The sequence below is a fragment of the Pseudopodoces humilis genome, chromosome 1 (assembly GCF_049639895.1).
Source record: "Pseudopodoces humilis isolate 2021_Gansu_Grassland_sample_001 chromosome 1, ASM4963989v1, whole genome shotgun sequence".
Lineage (NCBI taxonomy): Eukaryota > Metazoa > Chordata > Aves > Passeriformes > Paridae > Pseudopodoces > Pseudopodoces humilis.
This window is the reverse complement of record NC_142200.1, coordinates 60,933,440-60,960,756: the sequence shown is the minus strand read 5'-3', so window position 1 is coordinate 60,960,756 and position 27,317 is coordinate 60,933,440. Positions and strand designations below refer to the sequence as shown.

The following is a 27,317-nucleotide window of genomic DNA, read 5'->3' as shown; positions in this document are numbered from 1 at the left end:
TAATCTTCAGCAGTCTCCTGTGTCAACAGTGCTGAAATTCAATTTTATCCCACAGCCCTTTTATGAATCTAAATAGGCAACTACTCAACAATGTAGACACATTAAGGAATGAAACATGACATTTTCCCCTTCCTTCTTGTCAGCTCCACTAATCTTATTTACTTATAGCGAGGCAATTACTGTACTCCTCCAGTTAAATGTCTGTCCACTTCGTCCACTGCCATTTTGTTCGGTATCGAGTGCCTCAAAAAAAAAACATGAGGAAAATCCCATAGCAGAGTAAGAGGGATCAGAGGAAAAAATGCTCATTACCATCTCCATGTAAAGGTACAAATGTTGATAGCATTATACTGCATCATATTTACATTAACTTGTACACATTCATGTTATCCAGTCAAAAACTTTCCGAACGTTGTTAAAGCTATTATAGATTTCTGCATTCAAGGTTAATTTGTAGAAGTTATCTGCAGAATTCAAACACCTGTTATGTATATTTTTCCTCTAAGAAATTAACTTCTATATCTAATTATCTTTTTAAGGACCAAGATGTCTGTGGTTCTTTCCAGAATACTCTTCACTTTTTTAAAAGAAAAAATCCTAACATGCATTCTGTCTTCATGAAGGAATTGTCACAAGCTTATCCATGTTTATGAAGCTTCCATGTCCTTCCGTTTTTTTCTACTCCATCCATTTTGAGACAGAGCACTGGCCTCACTTGTAGTTGCCCAGCAAGTGTATACCATTTCTGGCTGCAATGGCATTAACACATTAATTATGATCCAGTTTCCTGAAGAGCAGCAAGACAAAATCAGTTCTAGGGATTAAAACATTTGTTTTCTGTATTGGTAGCATTTTATGCCTATTTGCAATTGTCTCTGTGGATATTCAACATTGACCCTTTGTGAAAATTGAAACTGCACAGATGTAAGACAACAAGATATAAGTTCCACTGACTTAATGGTAGAAAAAAAAATTAAAAAGCTCATCTTGGTAGAGTATGAGCCAACAATATTGCCCATAGACTTTTTAATCTAGTCCACACCATGTGAATGAATTCATTACACCTTGTCCCTGTTGCAAAACACCCAATCTTTAGCTATAAACTCCCAGGTGAAGATGATTCAATGGCCATACTTATATTCAGTTTTAACTTAGACCACATCAAATTCCAGAACTTTTATCTTGTAACGCTTCTGCCTGCTGCTTTTAGAAACTTTTTAATTACCATTTTTTACCTTTAATTTCATTTTCATGTAGTTTTTGGTCTGGGACTTAGGTACATCAGTCATTACAACCAGCCTAATTTGAAACAAAGAATTGTGAGAGTGAATTCACTTCCCTCTAAGAAGGCTCAGGAAGATAACCAGGATCTTAAGCAGTTGGGTCTTGGTTACTTCCAGATGAATAATTCCCAATTCCTCTGAGTATCTCTACCAGCATTTGACCACATTCACAATAGGATAAGTTTTTTCTGATGTTTAAGTGAAAATTTTTGTTTTTCAGCTTGTGTCTCCCTCCTTTTCACTGCAAAACATTGAGAAGAGTCTGGCTCCATCCTCTTTACTCTCTTCCATCATATTTTGAATACACATGAATAATGTCATCGCCCTGCAATGTCTTCCATCTCAAGGCTAAATAATCAGTCTCTACTAGTATCATAAGGGCTGTGACCTTCTTTGCCATCCTTGTGACCTTTCTCTGGGCTTTCTTTACTACACCTATTTCTCTTTTGTTCTGGGCAGCCCACACCTGGACACGACACCCCAGGTGTGCTCTTGCCCAGGCTGAGTAGGAAGGAAGGATCACCTCCATTGGCCCAGGGTACTGTTAGCTCATACTAAAAGCACTTTCCAGCCAAACAGCCCTCGTGCTCTTTGGGTAGGTGCTTGGGATGTATTTCTCCTCAAGGGAAGGACTTAGTATTTCCCATTGCCTAGCCTTAGGAGGTTTTTGTTGGCCCAGACCCACTTCCTTCCAGACTGAGGAACAGCATTAGTGACTGGCTACCACAATCCTCTGAGCCTGTCAGTTCAGCTCAGTTTGAATCCACTTCAGAGGTCCCTTGCCCAGTCACTTTATCAGTTTAACTATGAGGATACTCTGGGAGACAGTGTTAAATCTTTGCTTAAGTCAAGAAAAATAACTCTCTTCCCTCATCTACCAGCCCAGACATCTCACTGAAGAAAGCTATAAATCAGGTTGGTCAGGCAGGATTTCTCTTTCATAAATCAATGGTGACTGCTTCTAATCACGTTCTTGCTCTTAATATGTTTGGAAATGGCTCCCCAGAGGATTTACTGCAGCATGCCCCACGTACTGAGGTGAAGGTGGAGAGGAGGCATTTCCCCATATTCTTCTCTCACATTTCCTGAATGCAGCTGTGACGTTTCTTTTCTTCCAATTCTCAAAAACTGCTCAAAATCAACTTCATCTTCCAAAAGTAACTGAGAGTGGCCTTATGATGACATGGACCAGTTCTCTTAATCCTCAGGCACACAACTTTTCATGTTGGCTGAACTTGATGTATTCAATTACTTTAGAGGTCTGGAATTTTTGAAGGCAGTTTTTACCAGTAAAGACTAAGGTGAAGAAGCAGAGCACCTTAGCTTTCTCCATCTACTTTACCACCTAAAAAATTAAATGTATTATCTACAAGTATCATCCCAAGCTGCAGCTTTGCTCTGTAAATACAAGCCAGGGACCACACTCTTCAGAGTCTGAGCAGTCAGATGTCTCTTGACCAGAAGTTAGGGCCTTACTTCATGCCACTGGAGCTCCTGAACAGTTCCAGGCCCTTAAGAATAAGAGGGATCAATTCCAAAATGCGGCTATATCACAAAATTTGTCTGGGCTGTGCATACAAAATGATTGTCCATTCTTTCTTTTCAGACAACTCAGCACCTTTGGATTCATGATTCTATGCCTATCCTCTCAAGGCAGGGAGCTCCTTTAGCTTTGTCTGTATCCAGATATATATGTATGCTGCTTGGTAGCATAAATTTTGTGTTCTCTAGAGTAATCTGAGAATCTCTCTCCCCGCTGCCAAACAGCGGTAGCTTTCTCTCCTCATGTCGAGGTGATATTTTCACATTGTCACTGAGTGTTAAATTTTACTTATATTTGCTTAAATTAAATATGTTTAAGGTTAACCTTTTTTTTAAGTGGCTTATTTAATTTGTTTGAGCAGATTTGGTTTATTTTGGGTTTCTAAAAACTAATTAAGTTTCTGTTATCTCCAGAGTGCAATCTCCCATGAGTTCTCTCTGTTAATACTCCTGCTTCATGTCTCTCGCTGCTTGAGTGTTACTTGTAACAGTAGGAAAGGAAAAATTTCAGTTAAAACTGTGCTTGGGAAGAGAAAGGTTTTGTTGATTTTTTTTTCTTGAAGAGGGAATATATCCTTTGAAAGTATAAGCATATCAATGAAGGAAAAAAATACATTTGATAGAATATTAGATTAAATTTGATAGAATATATTTTAATATATTTAAAATCCAGATAAATATCTTTTTAATGAGTTTTTTCCTAATTTTTTTGAATGCTTCCTTTCTCATAATCATTTTTATTCAACCTATTCTGTAAAGTTATTTAGAAATCATCTCAAGTAGTGCACATGGCAAGCAGATCTCACTTTCCTGAGTTTTATACTTGAAAGTCAAAAAGGAGCTCTTGGTTTGCCTTTCAGTATTTTGAGATACAAAATAAATAGCTGCAAAAATAAAACAGGATTTCTTAAGGCTTTTCAACCTTTCAGCTCATCACACTGCGAACAAATCCAGATGCAGCCACACAGAACAGACGGTTTCAGTTCACTCAAAATCAAAAGAAAGAAGATTCAAAAACATCAACATCAGTCACCAGCGTCAATCAGGCCAGCACATCTCGACTAGAAGGATTGCAGTCAGAGAACCACCGCTTGAGAATGAAGATTACAGAGGTATTGTTTACTGTATATACTGCCTAGGCACTTCACTTCTCATTGTTTTTTGTTGCAATTCTGCAGTCTGCTTAAATGCTGATTACTTTTTAGAGAAAAAAGTTAACTTTCCTGGTAGCAATAATAGGAAAGAGACACTTTATATGGATTGCCAACTAGTACAGCAGATACATAGCAGGTGTGATGAAATGAAAATGTGCCTTAGCAAAATGGAATTAAACTTGCCCTATTTATTTGTGACAGGCCAATTACCCTGCTGCTTCACATGGACATGCTGAGCTCCGCAGCTTCAGAAGCATAACCTTTACAAGCGAGCATAACAGAGATCCGCAGCCCCAGGGGCACTTAAGGGCTGTCTTTGTTCCTGTTTATGGTTGAGTTCTGAGGCTGCTGTTGCTGTTATTTCTCGACCTCTCTGAGAATTTGCTCAAAAACTTGCTAGACAGATTTTTACATCTTCCATGAAACAGAATTGCATATTTTCTTAAGGTAGAAAAATACCTTTATGAACATGTAAGCTGACTCTTTTGGCACAGAGGTGGTGGTTTTTTCAGTACCTGCTGAGGGAAAGGCTGAGTACATGAAGTGCATGAATTCGATTAGAGCTATAGCATGTACATTCATAGTTGTGTCCATCCTTGCTCGGTAGGCCTGAAACAATGACAAACCAGTCTTGAAGACTGCCCAACTTTTGAGACAAGATAACCATAACTGATCATATCATAAATAAATTAACATGTTCTTGTCCAATCTGTATTCTTATACCTTGAAGAAAACTATTTTTTTGCAACAGTTATTTCTTTGCCCAGATCTTAAGTAATGACAATTGCCTAGGTAACTAAAAGGTATTTACTCAGGCTACCAAAGAGTACAAAAGTAAAAGTTATCTCTGCCTTGTTAAAAAAATTTAGTTCAGCTTCCCAGGTCCCTTTCATGTGAGAGCCTTGAAATTTTTAATGAAGGCCTAGCTGCCTGCTGGCTATTTCTGTTCCTTTACTCTACCGTAGTTTTTTTTTTTTCTACTAAGCCTCCTAACACAGGATCTCAGCCTGTGCCTTGGAAGTCTCATGATGGTGAGCACAGGTAAGGCTGATCAGAGCAGCCACATTAGTGCTTGCAGGCCCTTGCTTATTTCTTTTGGATTTTGCTTAAATAGATTAAATTCCCAGAACCAGAGGGTCCAAATCAGTTTCATTGTCAATGAGATTTGGAGCTTGCCCTACCATGGCTAGAATCTACATCTCTGGCTCATCTAGTCTGAGTTGCTATGTTCCAGCTCTATAAGGAATAACACAAAACTACATTCAGCAGTTTTAAAATTCAGTTAAGCTGGTAGTGAGTGGGACATACTCTGGACACCACACCCTGCACAACTGTTCACAAAGAGGATTAGGAAGCTTGTTTCTTGTAATTTTCCTTTGGGGCTGTAGACAACTGAGTACAAGTCAGCCTCTGGGGAGAGCACACTGTGCTCTGCTCAGTGCTAAAAGTGCATTCCTGGAAGAGTTGACTGCAGTCAGTCACTGGAGGTGCCATAATTCCCTTATGGCATAGTTCACTTGCCATATTCTCCTGTATGTTTGATAATTTGATGGATGAAATGGTTATAGCTATGTATGCCACAATTTTACATGTAGGTAATAAATAGTTGAGAAGTTTTCAGACTGGGCTCTCTTACACCCATATCTTTCTCATTTGTCAGTACACCTGATTTGCTTCTACTACTACTACTTGTCAACTACTAAAGCTCATTCCTCTCCTGTTCCCTGTGTGCAGTATCACAGCTGAACACAATTTTTCACTTGTAGCATTATTTTTAGAGGCAGTGTAGTAGTGCTACAAGAAAACTGTATTTGTCACAGGGTAGTAATTGCATTACCCCCTGCCTTCCCATCTAATTATAGAAAGCTCTGCCTCAGTGCTGATACCTGAAGAAAGGACTCTTGAATTTTGAAGGATTTGTACTCTCCTTGTTTTGCAGCTGGACAAAGACTTGGAAGAGGTCACAATGCAACTTCAGGACACTCCTGAGAAAACAACGTACATTAAGCAGAACCACTATCAGGACCTCAATGACATTCTTAGTATACGGAACTTCACAGACAGCAAAGGTGAGTGTTAATAAAATCCATTTTTAGCTTAACATGCCAAACCTTGGAATAGCAATCTCATTGAATTGGTTTCAGAGCACTCAGAAAGTGCTTTCTTGGTAAGACAGTTTAAATATTTTGGTTGAATTACTGAGAGTATGCAGATTCACATAATAAGCTACATGGAATAACTACACTGAGTAGTTATTTCCGTATATATGTCTTCTATTGTAAAACACATGGTGAAGTGGGAAACTTTTAGAAGTGTACTTATGTTCCAAAGTCAAGTTTTTTTGTGCTGCATGGAGAGAGGAAAATCGCAGAATTTTAAGCCGAGCTTAATATGTGCTTGCCTGACTAGGATGCTGAAATCCTGCTTTTGGACACTGCTATCAAGCACATAAAAGAGAAGCATGTAAATATTTCAGTGCTGATTTGGATTCTAAATGCAGAATTGAAGCCACTCATGTATGAAAATTCTTCCCTAGGAACTGATAAAAAAGGATTTAATGACAACTGTAATATTCCTAAGTTGTTTCTCCTGTGTCTCCTGCATCACTCCCTGAAGAAATACATGCAAGAGAATTGCTTCCATTAGAGCCATTTTGCTTTTTGGAAAGCAGTAAAATCTGGTGCATAGTGCAATAAAAGTGGAAGCCAGGACACCCACCTTCCATATCTGACTCTAGAATGGATCTACTTTGTGACTTCTGGCAAATAGCTTTGTACAGCTGACTATTACAATGGTGTGTGAAAAACTGGCTGCTCTGTGTTTGGAATCTGTATCTTGCATGTTGGTAACACTGCAAGGTTCAGGGCTCAGGCTTCCTATTGATGCGGCACCATAGGCTTGATTCAGTGGGACAGAAGTTACTCCTATGAATAAATCTGAAGAATAATTTTAGAACAACAGCAACAGTTCACATATGTTTTTGAAGTATACTGAAATTTTGGTTGGATAAGGTTACTTTTTCTTGCACCTTTTGTTTTAGCCTGGGTATACAATGGGTTGCATAACTTGTGGCAAAAAGGAGAAAAAGGGAGAGTTCCCAGTGTCTTTTTTAAAAGTAAAAAAAAAAAAAAAAAAAGAGGGGAAAGGAGGAAAAGGAAAACGTAAATAGCTGCTGGAGGCGTGTGATTATTGGGCTGAGATCAGGAGCAAGAACTAACATCAGTGAGTGGGATGAGGCAGTTTGAAAGGAACACATAGAATGTTCCTCTCATGTCAGATGCTCCAGGAAAAATGATAAATCATGAATAATATTTCAAGCAGAAAAGATACATTGCATTGTGCCAAATGCCCATCTGAGTTTGGGTATGAGAAACAAAAAATGATTCTCAAAAAATACACTGGGTATAATTTTAGGATGGATGCTTCCCACAGCAAGATGCACTCCATTAGCAGTAGGAGGCTGGCAAAGAAATCAAGGATAAAATATAACCTTTCTGCACTTACTTGTGGCTATGTCTACAAAAGACATTGATGCCTAACTGCTGCTTTAAGCAGCAGCATCCAAGATTGTCTCTTTTCCTAATTTTCCCCCAGTGCAGCGCCCCAGCTTTAACATTTCTGCTGTGGGGTGCATATTTAAAATCATCCGTAAGCATGGAGCCTTAATGTCTAGAGTAGTTTGGAACTATTTATTAGTTGGATTTACAGGACAGATATTCTATGCAGCTGCTGGACACAATTTTCTCAATGGACCTACCACATAAAGCTCCACACAAAAAAATGGGATAGGTGGAGAAAGATGCTTTCCCTTGTCCAACTTTATATGAAAAGGTTAGAGCATCCACTCTCCTGGGAATGAGGAAGATCTGGATCCCAATTTGCAGAAGTGGTTTGAAGCTTGGTCCCACACCTAGTGGCAAATAATCCGTGCATGCATCTTATAGTGTATCCTGATTCTGGCACAAGTGACATTAAATATTCATACTTCCAGGCTCTGAGCCACTGTGATCAGCAACCCTTGCTAGCTTTTTCCTGTCCCTCCAATTCCATTTCTTCTGCCTCTTATCTTTCCATATTTCCCTGTCCCTTATCTACTCCTGAATCTCCTGTCTGTTTCTCTCACCATCCCCATTCCCAATAGCCAACCTATGCGCTTAATATAAATTTGCCATTCCAACCAAAATAACAAGACTTTGGAGAATTCACGCTGCTGAGTCACTGCTGCTTTTGTGCAGATTCAAACAGACATCGCTTAAATGGTACTTAAAAAAATTCTGGCCCTTACGGCTACAGGAAAGCTAACTCTGAATGACATGACTATGCTTTCTGTAGCTATGCATTTCATGAGCTTTCAGTAAAGGAAAGTACAGAAACTAGAAATTATGCATCCCTGGTGGTACTTGAGTGAAGCTTCAGAATTGTAAATAATCTATTAGAGTGACCTAGAAGTGACCATCTCTCTCACACCCACTGTGCAACAGGGGAAGCCAGTCCAATATTGGTTTTAAGGTGATGATGAGGTTTGCACCTTCCTTGATCTTGTGAAAAAAAGTGAGCTGGGAGAGCAGGAACACAGCAGAGAGGCTCAAAATAGCAGCTGGCTTGGACCTAAAAATCATAGCTGATAATTTTTCACATTCCCTTTGTGGTTCACTTCTATGTGAATTGTTTTCATAAAACACCTTGCTGTTTTGGAGGAGCTCACATGGAGAATGTCATGTAGCATAACCCCATTGCTATTGCTTACACAAACTCAGGGCACTGCTCTTCACAGAACAGATCATAACAGAGGATTTAGGCAGTGCATCTTGAACAAGCCCTAATCAAACTTTAATGTCATAGTACGCTTCAGTAGGCTTCTAATCTATAAAAATTGCCCAGAGTTAAAAATCCTTATTCCTATAGCCAAACGCAAAAGGAGGTTGTTTTATTAATCTCTTCCTTCCCCACCACCCTCATTTTCATCAAACATATGGATTTAAGACACGAAAGTGAAATTACTTTATCCGAAATAGGTAGATACAGCTGTGAACTTCTGTATCTGCCTGACCTCAGGCAGCATTTCATAACTTTGGGATTCCTGGTTAGTTTTTAACAGCAACAGCTCCTGGTGTATCCCAGGAGCTCTTTGCTGGCACAGGGTCTCCTTCTTTACAGCCCATTTCAGTACATCTCATTTAAAGAGAGATATTATCTGAGACACTCATTTCTTTTTCACAAATGCATAATGTCCCTGAGACATCTACAGCAATTGGCTATGTAAGAAAAGCAATTAGGAAAATGTGATTTGTGGTTTATGGCTTGATTGCTTTCTTTTAGTGCAGGCTTTTTAGCTGCACTGTTACATGGCTTTGTGTGGTCAAGCAGTTTTCAGCACGCTCCACGGACTATGGCTCTGAGACTTCAAATGGCTTCCCCAGATGAATTTAAAAGGACATCCCCTGGACTTCATTTCCTACATTCCTCAGATGACTTTGAGTCACCGTGCCTGCTAGTGACCTCAGCTCAGGTCAGAAGTTAAAGTTGCACAGGGCAACATTAACTTCTCCCTTGGCATTTCTGGGATCTGGTGGCCTTTCTGGAGTGGCAGAGTCACATTATAGCCTGGTCTTGAGGCAGGGACAGGGTGTGGGGCAAGCCAGCACTTGGCTCAGGCCACCCCTAAAACTGGCAGAGCCATTCAGCAAGAGCCAGGCTGGGAGGCACGGCTGTGTTTGCCAGGCTGACATTAGGAAAAGAGGAGGACAAGTGCCTCGGCTGTGATGCTGTGTGAAGAGGAAGGTTTTGCCACACGGTGCTAGGGAAGAAATGTCCTTACATGGTCAAAAACCAGAGCTTCCCAAAAGGGCTCCTTGCACCTATGTCAGTGTGTCAGAAAGAGGAGAGAGTTCATGAAGGTGGAAGTTATTTCTGCTGTGCAAGTTTCAGCAGAGATAAAAGCTACTGAAGAGACAAATACACAGAGAAAAGGTGCTGTGTGGTTTGTGGGAACTGGATAATTTTTATATGCTTGGAATCTTACTATTTTACTCAACTTCGTTTTGATATTTTAATATATGAAATTATTTGCATGTGGCATAATTCACAAAATCATGGATTGAAGGAGTTTCATATAAAGCAAAGCTCAGAAGAAATCCTGCAGAAGAATCTTCCTCTGGCCAGTACATTTCAGAGAAGCATAGCAGAAAAGTTAAGGAGTGACAGCCATTCTATGGGATGTACAGAAGAAGCCAGAGACAGCCTTGCCACAGTCCCTTCTTATGAGCAAACCCATTTTGCAGGTTTTCTCCCATCCTTGCTCAGAAAACCTTGCCTGTTTTAAGGCAGAAAGAGTCTTTACTCATTGCTGTAAATGGGCTGGGAGCATTCATTTACATGTCAGATATGCCTACATACTGTCACTTGTCACCCCACTCTGATGTTTCCTGGTGTTAGTTTTTCCCCATGTAAAAGCAGCTCAAAGAAAAACAGTTTTCAAAGGCATGTTGCTCACAGATGCAAAGCAAAACAGAGTTCATCTGTGATAGATGGGGGAAATATTATTTCTGTGAAGTTCATGCGATTCAAGCGTTAAGGTTGAGATTGAAAAATAGATTCAAAGGTAAGGGCTTTCAAAAATAACTCCTTTAGAGGGATGCTGTTTTGAAACAAGGATATAGTTCCTTTCTTTATAGAGATATATAGAGATATGTATGCTAGTTTCTATGAAGCCTAACAAATGGATTCAATCCTGAAATTGGAGGCTCTTTCTATTTCAACAGGGAGACCAACCTGTCAGAGGTTCAGTACCTTTCTTGCACAGAAACAAATCTGTAGTAAAGGGAATTTCTTCTGATTTAAAGTAGTATAAGTCAGAGCTGAATCTCACTGGCTTTTCTTTTTAAAAAAATCTTCCTCTCAAAACACAACTATCAGAAGATATGATTTAGATTGCCAGTGCAGTGTGCTTACTTCAGGAGAACTTTTTTCTGATTACCCAGCAGATGATGTGATGATTTTTATTTTTCCTTTCAGTTTACTTTCTTAATACCCTATTCACATGAAAAACAGAGACTGGCTAGTCATGTTTCAGTCCAAACAACAGAACAGAGGAAAATTACAGCAGGTTTTCAAAATCTACCTCTAGCTTTAAAGTTTCCTGAGCTCTTTAGTAAATCAGCAAAGTTATCTCTGCCATATGGTATAAGACCTTATTAAACCACACTTGCTCCTTTGTGAAGCATAATATATGCTTTCTAGCAAAGAGAAACAACAGTAGAATTGAAAGATATTGGATGAAGAGTAGTTCTGTCATCCAGTTCTAAGCCATCAGAGGAATATTGCCACTAAAGCGTAATGATGAAGATGTTCAATAAAGCTACAGTGTACAAACATCAACAAAACAAGCCTCTAGTTAAAAAAAATATGTTTTCTAAGCTCTTGGAAGAAACTGAAGCATCATCAGTCACCTGGTGCTTTCTGCCTGCAGCTGAATGAGGGTTGTTAAAATGCATGGCTCATTTAAGCCTGCCCAGGTAATCTTGGTGGCAGGAGGTTGCAGAGTGATTTTGAGTCACCCCTGGCAGAGGGAGAGGAGAGCAGCTGGGAGCAGTGACCCTCTGGCTGAGCCCCTGGGCAGTGTGCATCAGGTGTGCTCTTGCAGCTCACAGCTCAGTAAATGGAAGCTGTTTCTTTGCTACAGGTAGGCAAAGGTCCTGAGGTAAAGCCTTCTGGCTCTCACCAACCACTGGCAGCAAGCTTTGTTTTATAATGAGCCCATTGCTGAGTGCTCTGTGAGGCCCTTGAGATGTATTTGTCTTTTCTCCCGACAGCTTTCTGAATGGAAAGTGCTCGGGCATCACTCATCCAGGCTTCTGAGTTCCGGTTTGAGGTCTACAAAGGTGAAAATTATTTAGAAGGTGCTTCTGGCCAATGTAATTTCAATTTAAAAGGTAGTTACATCATCCTGGTGCAATTTACTGGGTAGAATCTGCAGTGGCAGACAGTGCCCTGGGAATGAAGGGTGTTTTCCTAGTGACATACGTAATGGACAGAGGAAGAGGCTATAGGAAGTTATCAAATATAACTTCTGCTACACTTTCCAGGGGAAACTGGGAAATCAAATGTTTACCACTACCCTTAATTTCTTTCCTTGTAGTTGTCACGTTTATAAAACTAGTTTTCTAAGTTTTTTAAGTGCATATGGCAATAGTGTTTTTTCTTTAAGATCCAGCTCCCAGAAGCATATGACTAAGTGAGAATCTTGTTCTTCATTATTTAAATGAAAGGTAAATGGAAAATAAAGATATTCTAGTTTCCATAGCTGCAAAATAAAAACTTAACGACTCCTCTCCCAAAATGCTTAACAAATAAGAATTACCTTTTTTTTTTTAATTTTGAAAGAAGCAAATAAAATAAAAAAAAAGTGACAATTTTATGTGCATTTTGTCTGTATTTTCTAGATATACATAAAACCTGCATTTGGTAGCCTTGTATGCAGAAATTTATTCAGTGTATTAAGGGCAAGTCATCTGCAAGAGTGGTAGAAAAGAGTCTATTAAGAATTACACACGGTGATATATGGGCAGTTGGTGTTGAGAGGTGAGTAGGAAGAGAATATATGATTTCTGCTCTACTCTAAAGTAAATCCCCCACCTTTTTGACAAGGACCACCTCCTTCTCTCTCTCTCAGCACATCTGAAAGTACATGGAACTCCTTTAGTGTGTACAACACAGATTATTCTATTAAATAACATACTCCCAAACAGCAACAGTTGCATTTTCCAATCATTTGAGGAAGAATTATATCTTTAGCAGCTTTGTAAAACGTTAAATTGCTTGTCTTGGCCAAAGGAGTTAGAACCCTAAAATAATTAAATTTAGAGCTCTTCCATCCCTAATTACAAGGATTACTCAAATTTTTACTTTGGTCTATATCAAAAAGTCAGCAGTTTCCATTGTCAGCTTAGATCAGCCCAGGACTGAGTGTTGGTTTTAATCATGGAAGTAAAAACTGTTCTTTTCTACATGTCTGTTTATAGACATCACAAGACTTTTATGCAAATGTCAAACTTGATATACAAAGAAATGCAATGTGCCGAAAATAAAAACTGAACTCTTGTGACAGTAAATGCCACACCAGCAAACTCCAGGCTGCCCTGAGATGATAAACCTCATTGCTTGTCTTAGCCACTGCCAGATTTGACTCTTTGCTGTACTCCCTTCACATCTAAACCATCACTGAATTCTGCCATCTCTTAATTTTAAGCATTCCTCTTGCACAACTGAATTCCTCAGCTCTCTTTTACTGCCATTTTTTTGCCCCAACCAAAGCAGTTTCATATGTTCTGGTCACCTCCTTTCTCACACAAATTCTTCTCTTCACTGCAACATGGGTGAAAAATCTTGTCTCCTCTTCTGAGCTACTGATGCCCATGTCTGCACTGTGTTGCCTCCTCACCTGCACACTTGGTTATTGGTTGCTTGTTAGGCTTTTCACAGCATGAAGTGAACACTATCAAATAATTGCTGGGAAGGCCATTACAGATGTTGGAGTTTGCCCTCAAAACATTTATGCTTCCAGCTTCTTTCCTCAGTTTGTGTTTCTGCTGCTTGTTTTGTCCCCCAGTGCCTGTTGATAACACATATATTCCTAGTATGCTGGGACCTGTTATTTGGGGCTTCTGAACATGAGTACAACAGAAAAGCAGGTTAACCCTTCAAAATGTTCCAGCTTTTTCTTGTAGTTTTTATTTTTTTCTTCACTCTTCTCCTGCTTTTCCCCCTCATACCCACTATTATGTTCAAATCCTCCAGTACCCTCTTCAAGAACTTACCTCAGACTCCTCTTCCATGCTGCCTCAATGCCTGCAGCAATCACTGCTTCTCTGTTTGTGTGGCAAACAACTGCTGGTGATGGATTTGGAGCTCTCTGTAATTATTTATGAAAACTGTGAACTGCCCTCATTATTCAGATGCTTTCCGTGTGATTTTATTTGGCTTACCACAGAAAGAGACTTTGAAAAAGCTTGCAGGAACAGAAAGGATCTTCTCAAAATGGCTGTGTTTGCCCATGTTTCTCAGGGGGAATGATGCCATGGGGTTCAGCACAGCTAGCTGTGGACTCCCAGGACACCCAGGGGAATCAAGAATTATGAACTGTTTTGTTATCACTATGCAGAAAACAAAAGAGTGTAATGACATCATTAGTTGTCCTTGCTGTGGACAGCCTATGGACCAGTCCAAATGATATGAATCATGTTTCCATGCTAAAAATTATAGCAGTGGCAGATAGTCAAAATATAGCACTTAATTGCCTGTGTGATGGTAGGAGTGTCAAGGGTTTATACATCAATGAGATTATAGTTTTTGTAGGAAAAGCCTTAAGAAGGGTTTATGAAAAGGTTACAATCTCTAATTGCAAGAATGGTATAGTTACATTATTTTTTCACATAGCCCAAGAGAGAGCGTGTTGTCACTTTTGTCACTTTTCTGTTTCTTCATGGTGGTTCTTATGGAGGAGCACATCATCCAAAACATAGGAGTACCAAACTCTCATGGCAAAGCTTGAGACTATATTGGAATATAGGTAGTATGAGTTTACTTTGTGGCATTATGGATATCTGGAAAAAGTTAAAATGAAACAATTTTTAAATGGTCACTTTGTCACAGTAAAGTAAAATTGAATGTGTTGTCCATCCAGATGGTGAGAAAGCCATTCTGAAAAATCATCTTGATCAAAATCCACCAGCACAGTGGGGCTCATCAGACCCTTCCAGAACAAGCAAAGATCCCATAGAAGACATCAACTCTCCAGAACAGTAAGTATACATCATTACCTTGCTGACAAAATGTTAATTTAAATTCACACATTTCATCAAAGCCCATTATTTCCCTTCCACGATTTTTTTAATGGACAGACCTTCACTATAACCCCCTTTCAGCCAGCCCAGGCTACAGAGAGAGCCTGAAACATCAGCAGCAAGGAATGTGAAAGGCACCTCCTGAAGCTCCAGTAGGCAGCAACGTTGTACTGTGATGCCTCCCTGCCACCAGCTCACCAGCCCAGTGGAACTTAGAGGATATCAGGGGCTGTAGATCCTAAGGTGCCCCTAAAGCAAAACAACATGCTTCTTTTCTCTTGCTGGAAACATCTATAGCTTGATGTCCAAAATTTCTATATAGAGTTACAAGATGAGCTGTGCTAAGCCACCAGTGTGTGGAGGAGAGAAGAGGTTGTACATATGTGCACAAATGTCTTATGACTCTTGTCAGAAGTCCAAGTCCTTCCCCACACCAGCTAGAGGGGTTCATAGTGTACATAGACATTTTGTTCCTTTACATTCTTAAGCTAGATGAGAAATAAAAAATGTCCTGAGGGCTTTTCAACGTTGCCATAGCAGCTGGACCTGAGTTTTGGCACAGGAAAGCCTGCACTAAGTAGTTTCCCTTAGAAACAATGCTGCAGCTACAAGGAGAGGATGGCACAAAACACTGGCTAGATTTACAGAGGGGAAAGAGTGTTCTGGTGTCAGCTTTTGTCTCTAGGAACCTATACAATAAACTTGTGTCCTACCCTCCCCTAGCTGAGCAGGACCTGCCATGGGCCAGAGCTCGGGGAAGAGCCGTTCTCGGGTGTGCCCGGATCAGCTCTTTCCCTACGGCAGCCTGGTTACACGAGCATCGCTTCATCAGTGTCTGAGCTAATAGCTGTCAGACTCCTGGGCAATTTAAAAGCTTATTTAAAAACAGAATAAATTAAACAGATTACTAGAATGAGTCACGTTACATCCGCAACAGCAACCTTGATTGCAGATAGTAGCTACTGTCTTGTACTACCTGGAGCAGGAAAACACGTGGATTTCTAAATCTGTCCTTGCACTCAAAGAAAAAACCCAAACCAAACCTGCAAAGAAGCTAATTCACACACACACATGCACCAAAACGAAATCCCACAGTAGATGAAATATCTTGTAATTTCACAAAAGCAGGGCTCTTGCTGAGAGAGCTCTCATGACTTCATGGGGTCAGCAGAGTGCTTTAATGCATAGCTATTAAAGGCCTGGGTTTTTTTCAGCACCATTTGTCAGAAATAATGTAGTGTGAATGCAGCCTCATCCACATGTGGCCCACTTACATTAAGAAAGATGCTAAGAAAAACACAGACACCCAGATAATCCAATTGTCTCAATACAGATTTAATAGAGACAAAGAAAAAGAAAAACATTTGGTGATGACTGAACTTCCTCTAGGCTAGTGATAACTGATGAGAAGACTGAGATTTCCTAAAGGTTTTGGAGAGTGGGTCAATACAAATCTGAACATTTATCTCTGATAAAAATATCTCTGATATTTATGGAAAGCAATTAATAAAGTCCTGATAAATCTAAACAGTGTCATTCAGCATTTGCACAGTTGTGACTGTGGCAGGTCCGAGGGCCAATGCCTTCCCTAAGAATGAGTACCAGAGCCACACTGCCCAGAAACAGTGGATCTTCCAGGGAGGAGAGGTATAGCTGTCTTCAGGACTTCCCACTTTCTGACAGGAGATTGCCTCTCTCCAAGGTTTGTACTCTTTAAGATATACTTCCACACCTCTGGGCTTGTTTTGCAACTTGTCTGGCAGCACTTCTGTCCTTTGATGGTTGCTAAATGTATAATTTTTGGAAAAAAAAAAAAAAAAAAAAAAAGCTAAAAGCAAGCTGTAGTTTCTGTCTCATTTCACTTCATACAGAGGGTATCTGATAGGTAGTCACAGTCTGAGAAACTTATTTCTTATTCAAGAACACAAATCTCAAGGTCATTATTCTAATAAATATTTCCTCTTGGTCATAAACCTGTGAAAGAAGGATGTCAAGACAATCACTTGCCTGCAGAAGATTTAACTCTTTAATGGCTGTGGGAAAAAATAACATCCCAGCTTCCTGTGCTTGTCAGCACTCATGAGAACCGGCATCTTCTAGTATGAAAGCTCTTATAGAGTCCAGAAAAGAGCTGATTTGGGATTTTTTCATTCTTTCTTACCATTAGTGCTACATTTAGCTCACTGTAAGAGTTATTGTTCTTATAATTTATTCTACAGCTTTGCCCTTATTTTACAGCTGTGCCCAAAGTAAAGGCACAACAATATACACACCCCTCAGTGAAGGAAGTTGTTTCACATTTGTTGATGAGGTAATGTTGACATTGTCTCAATCAGAATGTTGAAAACAATTTTTTTGTGCTTGGCTCAGATTTGGAACCCTGCACCTAGGGAAAATGCAGTTTGTATGACTGTAAAGCAGCCTTAGAGCATGAATATAGACGGTTCTCAGTTCCCTTGGCAGTTCCTGCTGGGCAGGACCCAGTTGATTTTCCATACTGCCATGCAAAATGTTCCATACCCAGCCAGACCATAAGATAAGAGGAGCTGGGTGCTTTCTTTCCTGTTTACACTGTCTACACAGTATAAATTAACACCTCCAATAGCAGGCAAAGCAGTGCCAGTGCACAGGCATTGCACTTCGATTTTCCATTTTTTAGCATGTTCCCCAGCACAGCTGTATCCGTTTGTACTCTCCCAGGTAATGCTCAGCAACAATCCTGGGGGATGCTTAGCTGTGTGGATAGACACTGTACCATGCCAGCACATGTCAGGTCCAGAGAACAGCCTGAAGCAGTATAAAATAGACATAATTCTTTTCCCAGCAGGATGAGTTGTCTCTCATGCAAAGTCATCTGCTTTGATGAGCATCAAACTGCTCATATCTCCTGATGGGCAGTCCTGCTTATCTGAAGATCACATCAGTCAGCTTATCTGCATGATGGCCACGTTCAATGGTTTATCTTCTGTGACCCTTAAAGACATCCATCTCTGTGCTTTCATTCCTGCATGTTGTCCCTTCTCATCAGTGACCTACATCCAGTCCTGGTCATTAGTTTTTGGCACCATTAAAATTTAATCCATTCTCGTTTTAACAGCAACCACATGTAACAGTCTTCCAGATCTCTAAGTAGAGGTGATGACAGATTTCTGCAGGACCCCACTAAAACTTGTGCTCTTAATAGACTATTTCTATGTGCAGGGTTTTTTGTAACCTTCAAAGCGTAACTTCAAAGCATAACTGGAGCCAGTTATGTTAATTTAAGTAACAAAAAATTCTCATTCAAAAGAGTTGGTTGTGACTGGATCATTGCATTGCAGCCATATGCCTCAGCATGAACAGGCCTTTGTTATTCAGTTTCTTCACCGAGACTGGTTTATCTGTGATCTGTCTATGACCTTACTCAAATGTGTCATTAAAATAAGGTAGGTTTAGAATGGTTAGTTCACTGCTAGTAGAACATCTTGCTCCACTGTAGTCTTTTAAAGCTTCTCCAACTTCCCTGCATTTGCTAAAGTTCAACATTAATGTGCTGCAGAATTAACTGAAATAATCCCTGAGTGCTTAGACACAGTTTATACACTCCCACAGAACTTCAGATGTTTGACTGTTGCAGCAATTTGTTTCAGTCCCCCACTTACCGATGGATCTTATTAGTGGTTTCCTATAACAAAACCAAAACATATTTCAAATGCTTTGACCCCCATCTGGTGCTGTGCATTCCCATGTGCATCACGTTGTGTTCCTATGTGCATTGGCACTGGAACTCAAGGTTTTACCTCATTTTTTGTTTTCTCAATAAATGGTATTTGTGTACAGAGCTGAGGACACTTGCCCTAACACAGAATCCTGATGAGTGGGGGTGCTCTGTGTGTGGAATCATCTTTGCTTTCCATCTCCTTGGGTGAAGAAGAAGCTCCTGTGATTCTAGACCCACTTCTACCAACCATTACCTCTCCAAAATACTTGACCATATATATATTTTCACATACATATCTATATAGGATGAACAACTTCAAACAAATTCCTAGAGTCACATAATGGTTTGGGCTGGAAGGGATCTTTAAAGGTCAACCAGTCCAATTCCCCTGCAAAGAGCAGAGACAACTTCAAGTAGACCAGTAATTCCCCATCCAGTTTGGCCTTGAATGTCTCTGGGGGTGGGGCATCTGAGCCACCTGTGGCAGTGTTTCACTGTCCTCACATAAAAATTAATCATTTTTATGTAGTCTAAATCTACCCTCTTTTGTTTGAAACCTCACACTACTTGCAAAAAGGCCCTCTCCAGCTTTCCTTTAAGTCCCCTTTAGGTACCAGAAGGAAGCTTTAAGGTCTCCCTGGAGCTTTCTCCTCTCCAAGATGAAAAACACCAGCTCTCTCAGCCTGTTTACATGGAAGACATGCCCCAGCCCTCTGATTTTCTTTGTGGCCTTCTTCTGGACTCGCCCCAGCAGATCCACATTCTTCTTATGAGAAGAGCTGAATGCAGTATTCCAGGCAGGGTCTCACCAGAGCAGAGCAGAAGGGGAAGCATCACTTCCCTCATGCTGCTGGCCACACTGCTTTTGATACAGCCCAGGATATGATTTACTTCCTGGGCTGCAAGTACACATTGCTGGGTCATGTCCAGCTTTTTATCCACCATCACCCCAGTTTCCTCTTGGCAGGGCTGCTCTCATCCTCCAGCCTGTATTGATACCTAGGGCTTCCCCCAAAGCATTGGCAAAATGTGTCAGGAGTGGAAGAAGGGAAAATCACTGATATTGGAGGAAAAAAAAAACTAAAGAGTGAGGCAAGGCACAAAATTTACTTTCACATGAGGCAAAAATACCAGGTTTGTTTGGATTTTGCTACTTGTTTTGTTTTGTATTGTGTTTCACTCCAGGAGTTTAGTCTACAATCTTAATTGTGTGCAAGTCTCCAGGCTACAGTTCTCTGCCCCAATTCCAGGAACCAAGTTTTCAAGTGAAAGTAAGCTTTTAAGTACAGTTGAAGCAAAATTTGCCACCCACTACAGCCCCCATTGGCATAGCTAAATAAACATGCTTTGTCCATGGTATGGCTAACACTGAAATGGATGAAAAAAAATCCTGTTCACTTGATTATGCAACTGGATTCTCTTGGAGTAGCTTCAAAAAGCCCTTTAATGAGAAGTCTGTAACAGTTGAACAAAGTAAGCATTTCCACTGGTGGGAAAATAAGTTCAGGCAATTCTGCATTTGACCCCTCAACAAGAGACAGAATGACAATCCTCAGCATCAGGCTCATAAGGATTCAGCACAGGGAAACAGCAAGCCATGCCCCCTCTGCACTCCTTGGGAACAAGGCATGACTTCATTGATAGCACCAGGAAGAGTCGAGCACAGTAGCAAAATAACAATGAATGGATTTTGTTTAGTTCCAGGAATGCTTTGCCAGCACTAGAATGATCACCACTGAGGGCTAACATTGCATGAAACTTTTAAAAGGGGTCTGAGGGGGAAAACACTGAGAAACAATGAGAAAGAGTTTCCTGGGTAGGCAGACAACAACTACTTCTACTGCACCTCTGTATAAACAGGCCAAAGTTTGTAGTGAAGAAACTAAAGAGAAAAACTCAACATTTCTTTCTGTTTGAATTTAAAAGCTATACTGCTTGGTCCCCAAACAGTGCAATGGATGCCTTAGTATCTGTCTTTGTTGCATAACACAAAGCAAAAAAGCTATTAAATGTCATTTGAATCAAAAAGGCTGTCCAAAGGATAGCTTTCAAACAAACACCTCTTATAAAGACCTTTCTGTACACTGTCATTATATCAGATAATGAGCAAACATAAATTTAAAACTCTATTTTTATCTTTAAAACTGTATTATATACTTTTATACAAAGCTTTCTATGGACATTTTTGTTCTGAAATCCAAAAGCCAGTCTTCAGCTCAGTCACTTTGATATCTCTCTTCTCTTAAGGGAGTGTCTCTGTGTTTCAAGGGTGAATGACTCCAAAGCCACCCTGACGATAAAATGACTAAAAAAATTTTTTACATTGGCAAACCTCAACAGGATTTTGATTTTGTGAAAGGTGCTAGTATATCCACAGCACAGGAGTAACAGAGCCCTTTTCTCATGTCACCATCCTCTCCAAGAAAAGGCCTTATATGAGCCTGTGAGCATGATTTAATATTTTTTTTTTTAAAAAAACTATACCTGTTATCATGATGCCAATCCACTTGGAAATACAGAATGTTGAGTTCCAGAACACTGAATTTTAGTATGGGTGCTGAGCAGGACTGCTTTTAGAATGCCAGCTCCTCAGTCCCATAGCATTGACTGACAGAACTCAAAAGCATCTATCACCTCAAAAGCACAGACCCAAACTTTAAAGATTAACTACTTAAAAGAGGAAAAAGGCATCAGTCCCAAATCCCTCCCACCATGCACCTGTGTTTGCTTTAGCTGGAGTTGCAGAAGTGCCATCCTTAGTACTGACATCCTTGTGCAAAGTGATGCGTGGCTTCACTCAGTCTGTGACCTCATGCACGTCTACACAGTTGGATGGGGCTCTGCAGGCAGTAGATCGCTTTGCAAGGGTGGGGGTCACCAAGCCATACACCATCCTTGCAAACTCAAGGTCCTCCCTTTTCTTGGTGTTAGCAGTCTAACAATTAACCTGGAGGTGGCTGGAAATTTCAGAAGGTTGTGGGATGTTGAGAAAGCCCACTTAGTTTTTTAAGTGTCATGTCTAACCTGTCAGAAAAATTCCCCAAGAGGAAAACAACGTCATGGTGGCAGAGTTCAGCATCAGCAAGCGCAGTGCTCTCGGCATTAGCCCTGTGGGTCACAGCGGCAGGCCCAGGGAGCTCCCTCGCAGCAGCCTGGGAGCAGTTCAGCCATGTGATGTATTCCATCTGCCCCTTGGCTAACGTTCCTCTCCCCGTCTCTCCCACAGCATACAGCGCCGGCTGTCCTTGCAGCTGCCCATCCTTCATCACGCCTACCTGCCGTCCATAGGAGGAGTTGATGCCAGCTGTGCCAGCCCGTGTGTAAGCCCCAGTGCCAGCCCTCGGCACAGACACGTGCCACCCTCCTTCCGAGTGATGGTTTCAGGGCTGTAGGAGGGAGAGATCAGTGCTTCCTGAACTGCTTTTAAGTACTCAATGACTGGACTAAACATCTGACCTAGAACTCTGCTACAAACATGTAACATTGGCTCTTACTGCAGAGGAACTTCTGCTGAGGCCCTCGTCACAGGAGTGCCCACGTAACTCGTGTGAAAAAGCAAAGGAGGACACAAAGAGTTTGATCTGTAGCCTTATTCATGGAGTTTTTATTTCTTCACCTAGAAGTCACTGAAAAATGTTTCTTCCAAAATTTCTACTAGCAACAAGGAGGCTGGGATATATGGATCTTGCAAAAAAGACACTAGGAAAAAAAACAACAAAAAACACTCAAATGTCACAGAGCTTTACGTGGCTGCTGAGAACATGCAATTCTATACTGTATCCGTGTAAGGAAAATGTAGTGGTCGAGTTATACCATGTTGGAATAGATGCACTCATTTTTACAAGAGTTGTGTTAAATTGCTGGAAACATTCTGCACTGGTTAGTCTTGCTTTTTTTTCATTTCAGGGACGATGTGTAGTAGGAAAGATGAATTGTGAGAAATGATTCCTCGGGTGCCATTGAGACTCTGCAATGCTGTGAGCAGGGTCACCTTTACCTTGCAGCTGTACGTGTAACCCAAGCAGAGCCTGAAGCTCCAGCTCTGAGTTGCCACCAGCTGGAGAGCTGCTGATTGCAGGCAGAGCACTTCACCCTTCTCCAGGGCAATGGTAGTGACTGCTGACCATCTGCAGCTTCGCTTTTAGCAAAGTTTCTGCACCTATTTCAGGATAAACATTACCAACCATAACACACTAAACTGTCTGAAAAAGTCCTAGGGCTGACAACCCAGGAAACTGAGGACAGGTGCGTAGTAAAGTCTTAATGCCACAGGATGAATTGTTTTTCCTAATTTGTTTGAATTGTGTCACACATAACTACAATAAAATTAATTTAGTGGACTTGGGGGGGAGGGATTAGGGCACAGCACTTTGCTGCTGCGGGCAAAGCCTGCAGGGCACATAGATGTGAATATACACTATGTTTGCTTCGTACCTGCGTACGTGTGACAGTTGTAGAGGATAGGAGAGGACAAATCAAATTTGCCAACAGAATATTTTACCTGAATCCTGAAAGGACTGTGAAAATAAGCAATGGATTTTATACTTCATCTCCTTTCCCTGAACCAAAGTAATTAGGAGGAGCGATAGTGATGTACCGTCTGGACCAACTCCGGAGCCAAACCCTCAGGCACGGGTGAGACACACATGCAGCTTCTTTTTCCAAGGGACTGGAAATGTGTCCTCTCACTGCCAGGGCTGTTTGCTAAAAGTAGGGGGAAAAAAAACCACATGAAGCACGCACTGGGCTCTCAGTTTTCTTTAATCAACACTTGTGCCCCTCAGACAAAACCTTTGGAATGACATTGGTACAAAGGTCTACAAATCAGCAATGACTGAAGCACAGCCGAAGGGGTTCATTAGCTGAGGGATTTAACTGCAGCTTTGACAAGCTAGCATAAATCTCCATTAAAAACAAAATGCACCTCATAGTGGCCAAAACCAACATGAATATGCATCTGAATTGTACAATCAGGAGCATCACAAAATATTTCACTTGGCACATACAGTAAGAGAGGTTATGGAAATATCTGTAGCTTTTAGAACAAAAAAACATGTAAGTATAAACACAGATAAACTAGAACTCATTACTCTGTTTAAGCACTAAACACTGACGTCGTCACTCAATGTGTGTTGACAGTATTCTCTTGCTTTATTAATATCATCAGGGCCTGGTTTATTTTAAAAGGAATGTTAATTTTTAAAAAGAGAAAATTACAATATTGTATATAATGTATACACAAAGATCTCTGTAGAAATATTATTCCAATTTAGCAGGAAAAAAAAAATAATTCAGAAGTATCGGACCACTGGAGGTGAGTGTGTGTGTGTGTGTGTGTCTGTAACTTCGTGAATACTGACTGTGTGACGTTTATTAGGTTTAAACCATGCAGTACATTCTTTGTCTCAATGATACTGTAGTTTCTCCCATAACTTTTTTTTTTTTTTTTTACTTTACTGCAGATAACAAGACCAACCAAGTGAATATAGCTATTTAATGTTTCTGTTCTTTTATACTGCAGCAAAAATGTACTGTAAATTTATGAAGAGGCTGTGCCCCAATGGCATTTTCCAATGATGTTAGTGCACAAAATGCTTTAAACTAGACTGGAACTGCCAGAATAAAATGTAAATGAAGAATTTCTTGTATAACCTTATACTGCATGAGATCAATTTTTAATAAATTGTTGCAAATCTGTTTTTATGAATAAAATATATAAAACTTAGCTTTTTGGACTCAATGCCCTCCTCCCCCATTGCAAAATCATTTTTAATGAGATTGTGTGTGTGTGTATATTTATAAGCACAGGTGTATATATAAAAGCCTCCTTGGAGAGAGTGGAATCCTATTAGAACACTACATTTTAATAAAAGTACACATCCTAGTTGTTGAACAGTTTGCATTTGGAGATAATAGATAGATGAGCCTCTGCCCTGAAATACAATTACTGCAGTACACAAGAGTGAAGTCTAAGACCTTTTTTAAATGGGAAAATTATCAAAACATGTACTGAACATTTATATCCAAACCACACTTAGCCCACACACTGTTCTGTCTTGCCCCACAGTGAATGTGAATTCAGAAGAAAAAGAAATATTTTACTATTTCACACAAGTTATTGGAGTTGAGCCAATGTTCCAGCTCATTAGTAAAATCTCTGCATTGACAAAGGAGAACTTTCTGAGAATAAACACCAATTGTTGCCTGAAGGCAAACACTAAGCCACTCCATCTAGTTTTGTGAATGTGGTGGGGTTTGTGTCTTAAAGCAGGTTCTTCTGCATGCCAAAACAGGAAGAGGGCAGGAATGTTGGACAATGAGAAAGTAAGAGGAAGGCACATTTTGAGCTGCTTGCTTTTCAACAGGGGAGCATCCTCAAGCCAGCACAAAATGTCATAAAGCCCAAGATGTGGGAATTAGGACCACTACAAATGGTTTTCCAGTAGATTTCTGATGCATCTTAGAAGTCCCTCTGAATGTATGCAAAAAGACATGATACCGGTGAGGAGTTAACAGTGTGGATCGTGGCTCTCAGTGCAGAATACCAGATGGCAGGAGAAACTCAAACAGACACCTCAAAGCTCATTCAAGAAAGGAAAAAGTACAGAACAACTTCAATGTGAAACCTATATTCAACCAGAAATTGTGGGAGGATGTGAAGAACTTAGAATTGCTCATGAATAATAGGAAACCAGAACAAAGTGAAATATTACTTTAAAGGGTCATGAAAAAAAGAGGGAGATGCCAGCAGAACTACTTTACCTGAATCATTGAGTTTCCACAGCCACAACAGATATATATTCTATACAATTATAAGCTTGCCATTGAATTAATGGAAGATTGTTAATCTTGCAGCAGTACTTTCAAATAAATAAAGTCAAGGAAGGTAAGGTAAGGAAAGAGCATTTTCCTTTTTTTTTTTTTTTTTTTCCAAGCTTTAATACCTTTCCTTAAAGGTTGATAATCAAATCTTTTCTGATCTTTTCAGAACTTGTTTGTTCATTACAAGTCTCAGAACAATGTGCCTGTTCTTCCCAAGATTGGATTAGTGTTTCTGCTGATCTTTGGTCAGGATTGCTTAGGTGCTGGAAGCCAGACCAGCAAGGCTTTTCCCAGCATTTCCACAGCATCCTATGGATATCAGCAGGGCTTTATTTTGTTCTCAGACCACAGTCCAAAGGATGGGCTGGTTTGCCTATTCAGCAAGCTGACTCTCCCTGTCACTGACTTGTTTAATAGGGATTTTCTGCTCACTGTCTGAGAAGACTGACAGATTTATTACAATGGTTAAAGCATCATGATTTTTATCAGAGTTCAGTTCTCAGTTACTAACTGCCTTTTCCATCTCTTGACACAGTGAATAGTACTTACAGCCATTACTTTAATATGCCTGAATATTATTCATGAGTGCACTTTCAAGAGCACTCTGCCTCTTGAGTTGATCAGGACTCTGAGAGCACTACTGTGCTTGTCACTACTCACTCAATGACATTGCAGAGGATCAATAGAGGGTCTAGAGATGCTTTGGAGAAGGTGGGAAAGGAAGAGCCCAAGTTGCTGGAAAGAGCAGCCTTTGGTGGCAGTACTGCCATGTCAGTGTTGCCACAGACAACCTGCAGACATTTTGAACCACCAGCTTTGCAATCTGCAGCTGGTTTAAGCTGCATCCCTTGATGATGAAGTGCTGAAGCAGGCCAAATGAAGGGAAAGAGGGAAGGACATGTTGGATGAGAAAGGTAGAAGAGGCATCTCCAAACACTGAGACAATCCTTCAATTCCCCAAAGAAAGTGGCTGCTAGTTTCTTTTTTTAATGGATTCTCATCAAAGCTAAGCATCATACAATGATTTTTAAAAAATTCCTTAACTTTAGAGGCTAAATTGAGTAGATGTCAAATAGATCTGAGGACAGGCTCTGTAGGTACCAGCAGCAAGCAGCCTTTGGGCTGGCTCAGTAGCAGCGAGGAGCATAGCAAAAAGGAGCTCACAAGGCCTTGAGCTTCAGGAGAAGGACAGACACCGTCATGAGCTGGCAAATACTGGCTTTGACCAGGATTGATCCTGTGCCCACATGCAATGAGTGCAGCAGAAGAGTGTCAATTACATTCACAACCCAGAGCTGCAACCTCCTCAGGGACCGCACCACCCACCTACCCACCTACCTACCACTGCCCTCAGCAATGTGGGATGCCTGCTTGAGCAGAGGAGCTGCTGCTGGTAGCAAAGCATGCCACAGATGTGAAGGTGTCCATTCAGGCAAGTCAAATTGACTGGAAAATAGAGGGCAGGCATGGAGCAGGGAGTGTGTGTATGTGTGCATGCTGCAGAGAGCACAGGCAGAACACAGAGAAAGTATGAGCACCTCAACATTAATGGCCTTGAAAACACCATGAGCAGCAAGGCAGAGACACCCATGCTACCTCCTGCTTTGGGAATTTGTCAAACATTTAAAAGCAAAAGCCATTCCAAGCACATAAACACACAAGCGTTCCCTAGCTCAGAATTAATTCTCCTTGGTCCTGGCCCACTCTGCCACAAAATCCTGAGGAACATTCCCTGTTTGAAAGCAAAATGGAGCATGATGCAGAAATGAAAAACTGGAAAACAGCAGGCATGAAAACATGCACATGACTTTGTCTTCATAAAGTGCTCTGCTGTACTGTTACCCAAATGGCTCCTACTCTGCCTTGTCTAAGGGTACTCCAGAATCCCCAAACACCAGGCACCCCCTCCCAGCAGAGGGATGGATACACCTCTTATACAGGAGGCAGGAACCTCACATCCTCACCAAACAAGCTA

At 40.6% G+C, this 27,317-nt stretch overlaps 1 protein-coding gene across 1 annotated transcript in view; it reads left to right on the top strand.

Annotated features, from left to right (window-relative positions):
* GABBR2 (gamma-aminobutyric acid type B receptor subunit 2) overlaps positions 1-24,245 on the top strand; it is a 458,385-nt gene extending 434,140 nt beyond the window's left edge. The window contains exons 17-20 of the mRNA XM_005517349.2: positions 3,755-3,937; positions 5,919-6,048; positions 14,661-14,778; positions 21,747-24,245. Coding sequence (XP_005517406.1) covers positions 3,755-3,937; positions 5,919-6,048; positions 14,661-14,778; positions 21,747-21,912 — 597 coding nt within the window. The 3' untranslated portion in view covers positions 21,913-24,245. The remainder of the gene's footprint in view (positions 1-3,754; positions 3,938-5,918; positions 6,049-14,660; positions 14,779-21,746) is intronic.
* The last annotated feature ends 3,072 nt before the right edge of the window (positions 24,246-27,317 follow it).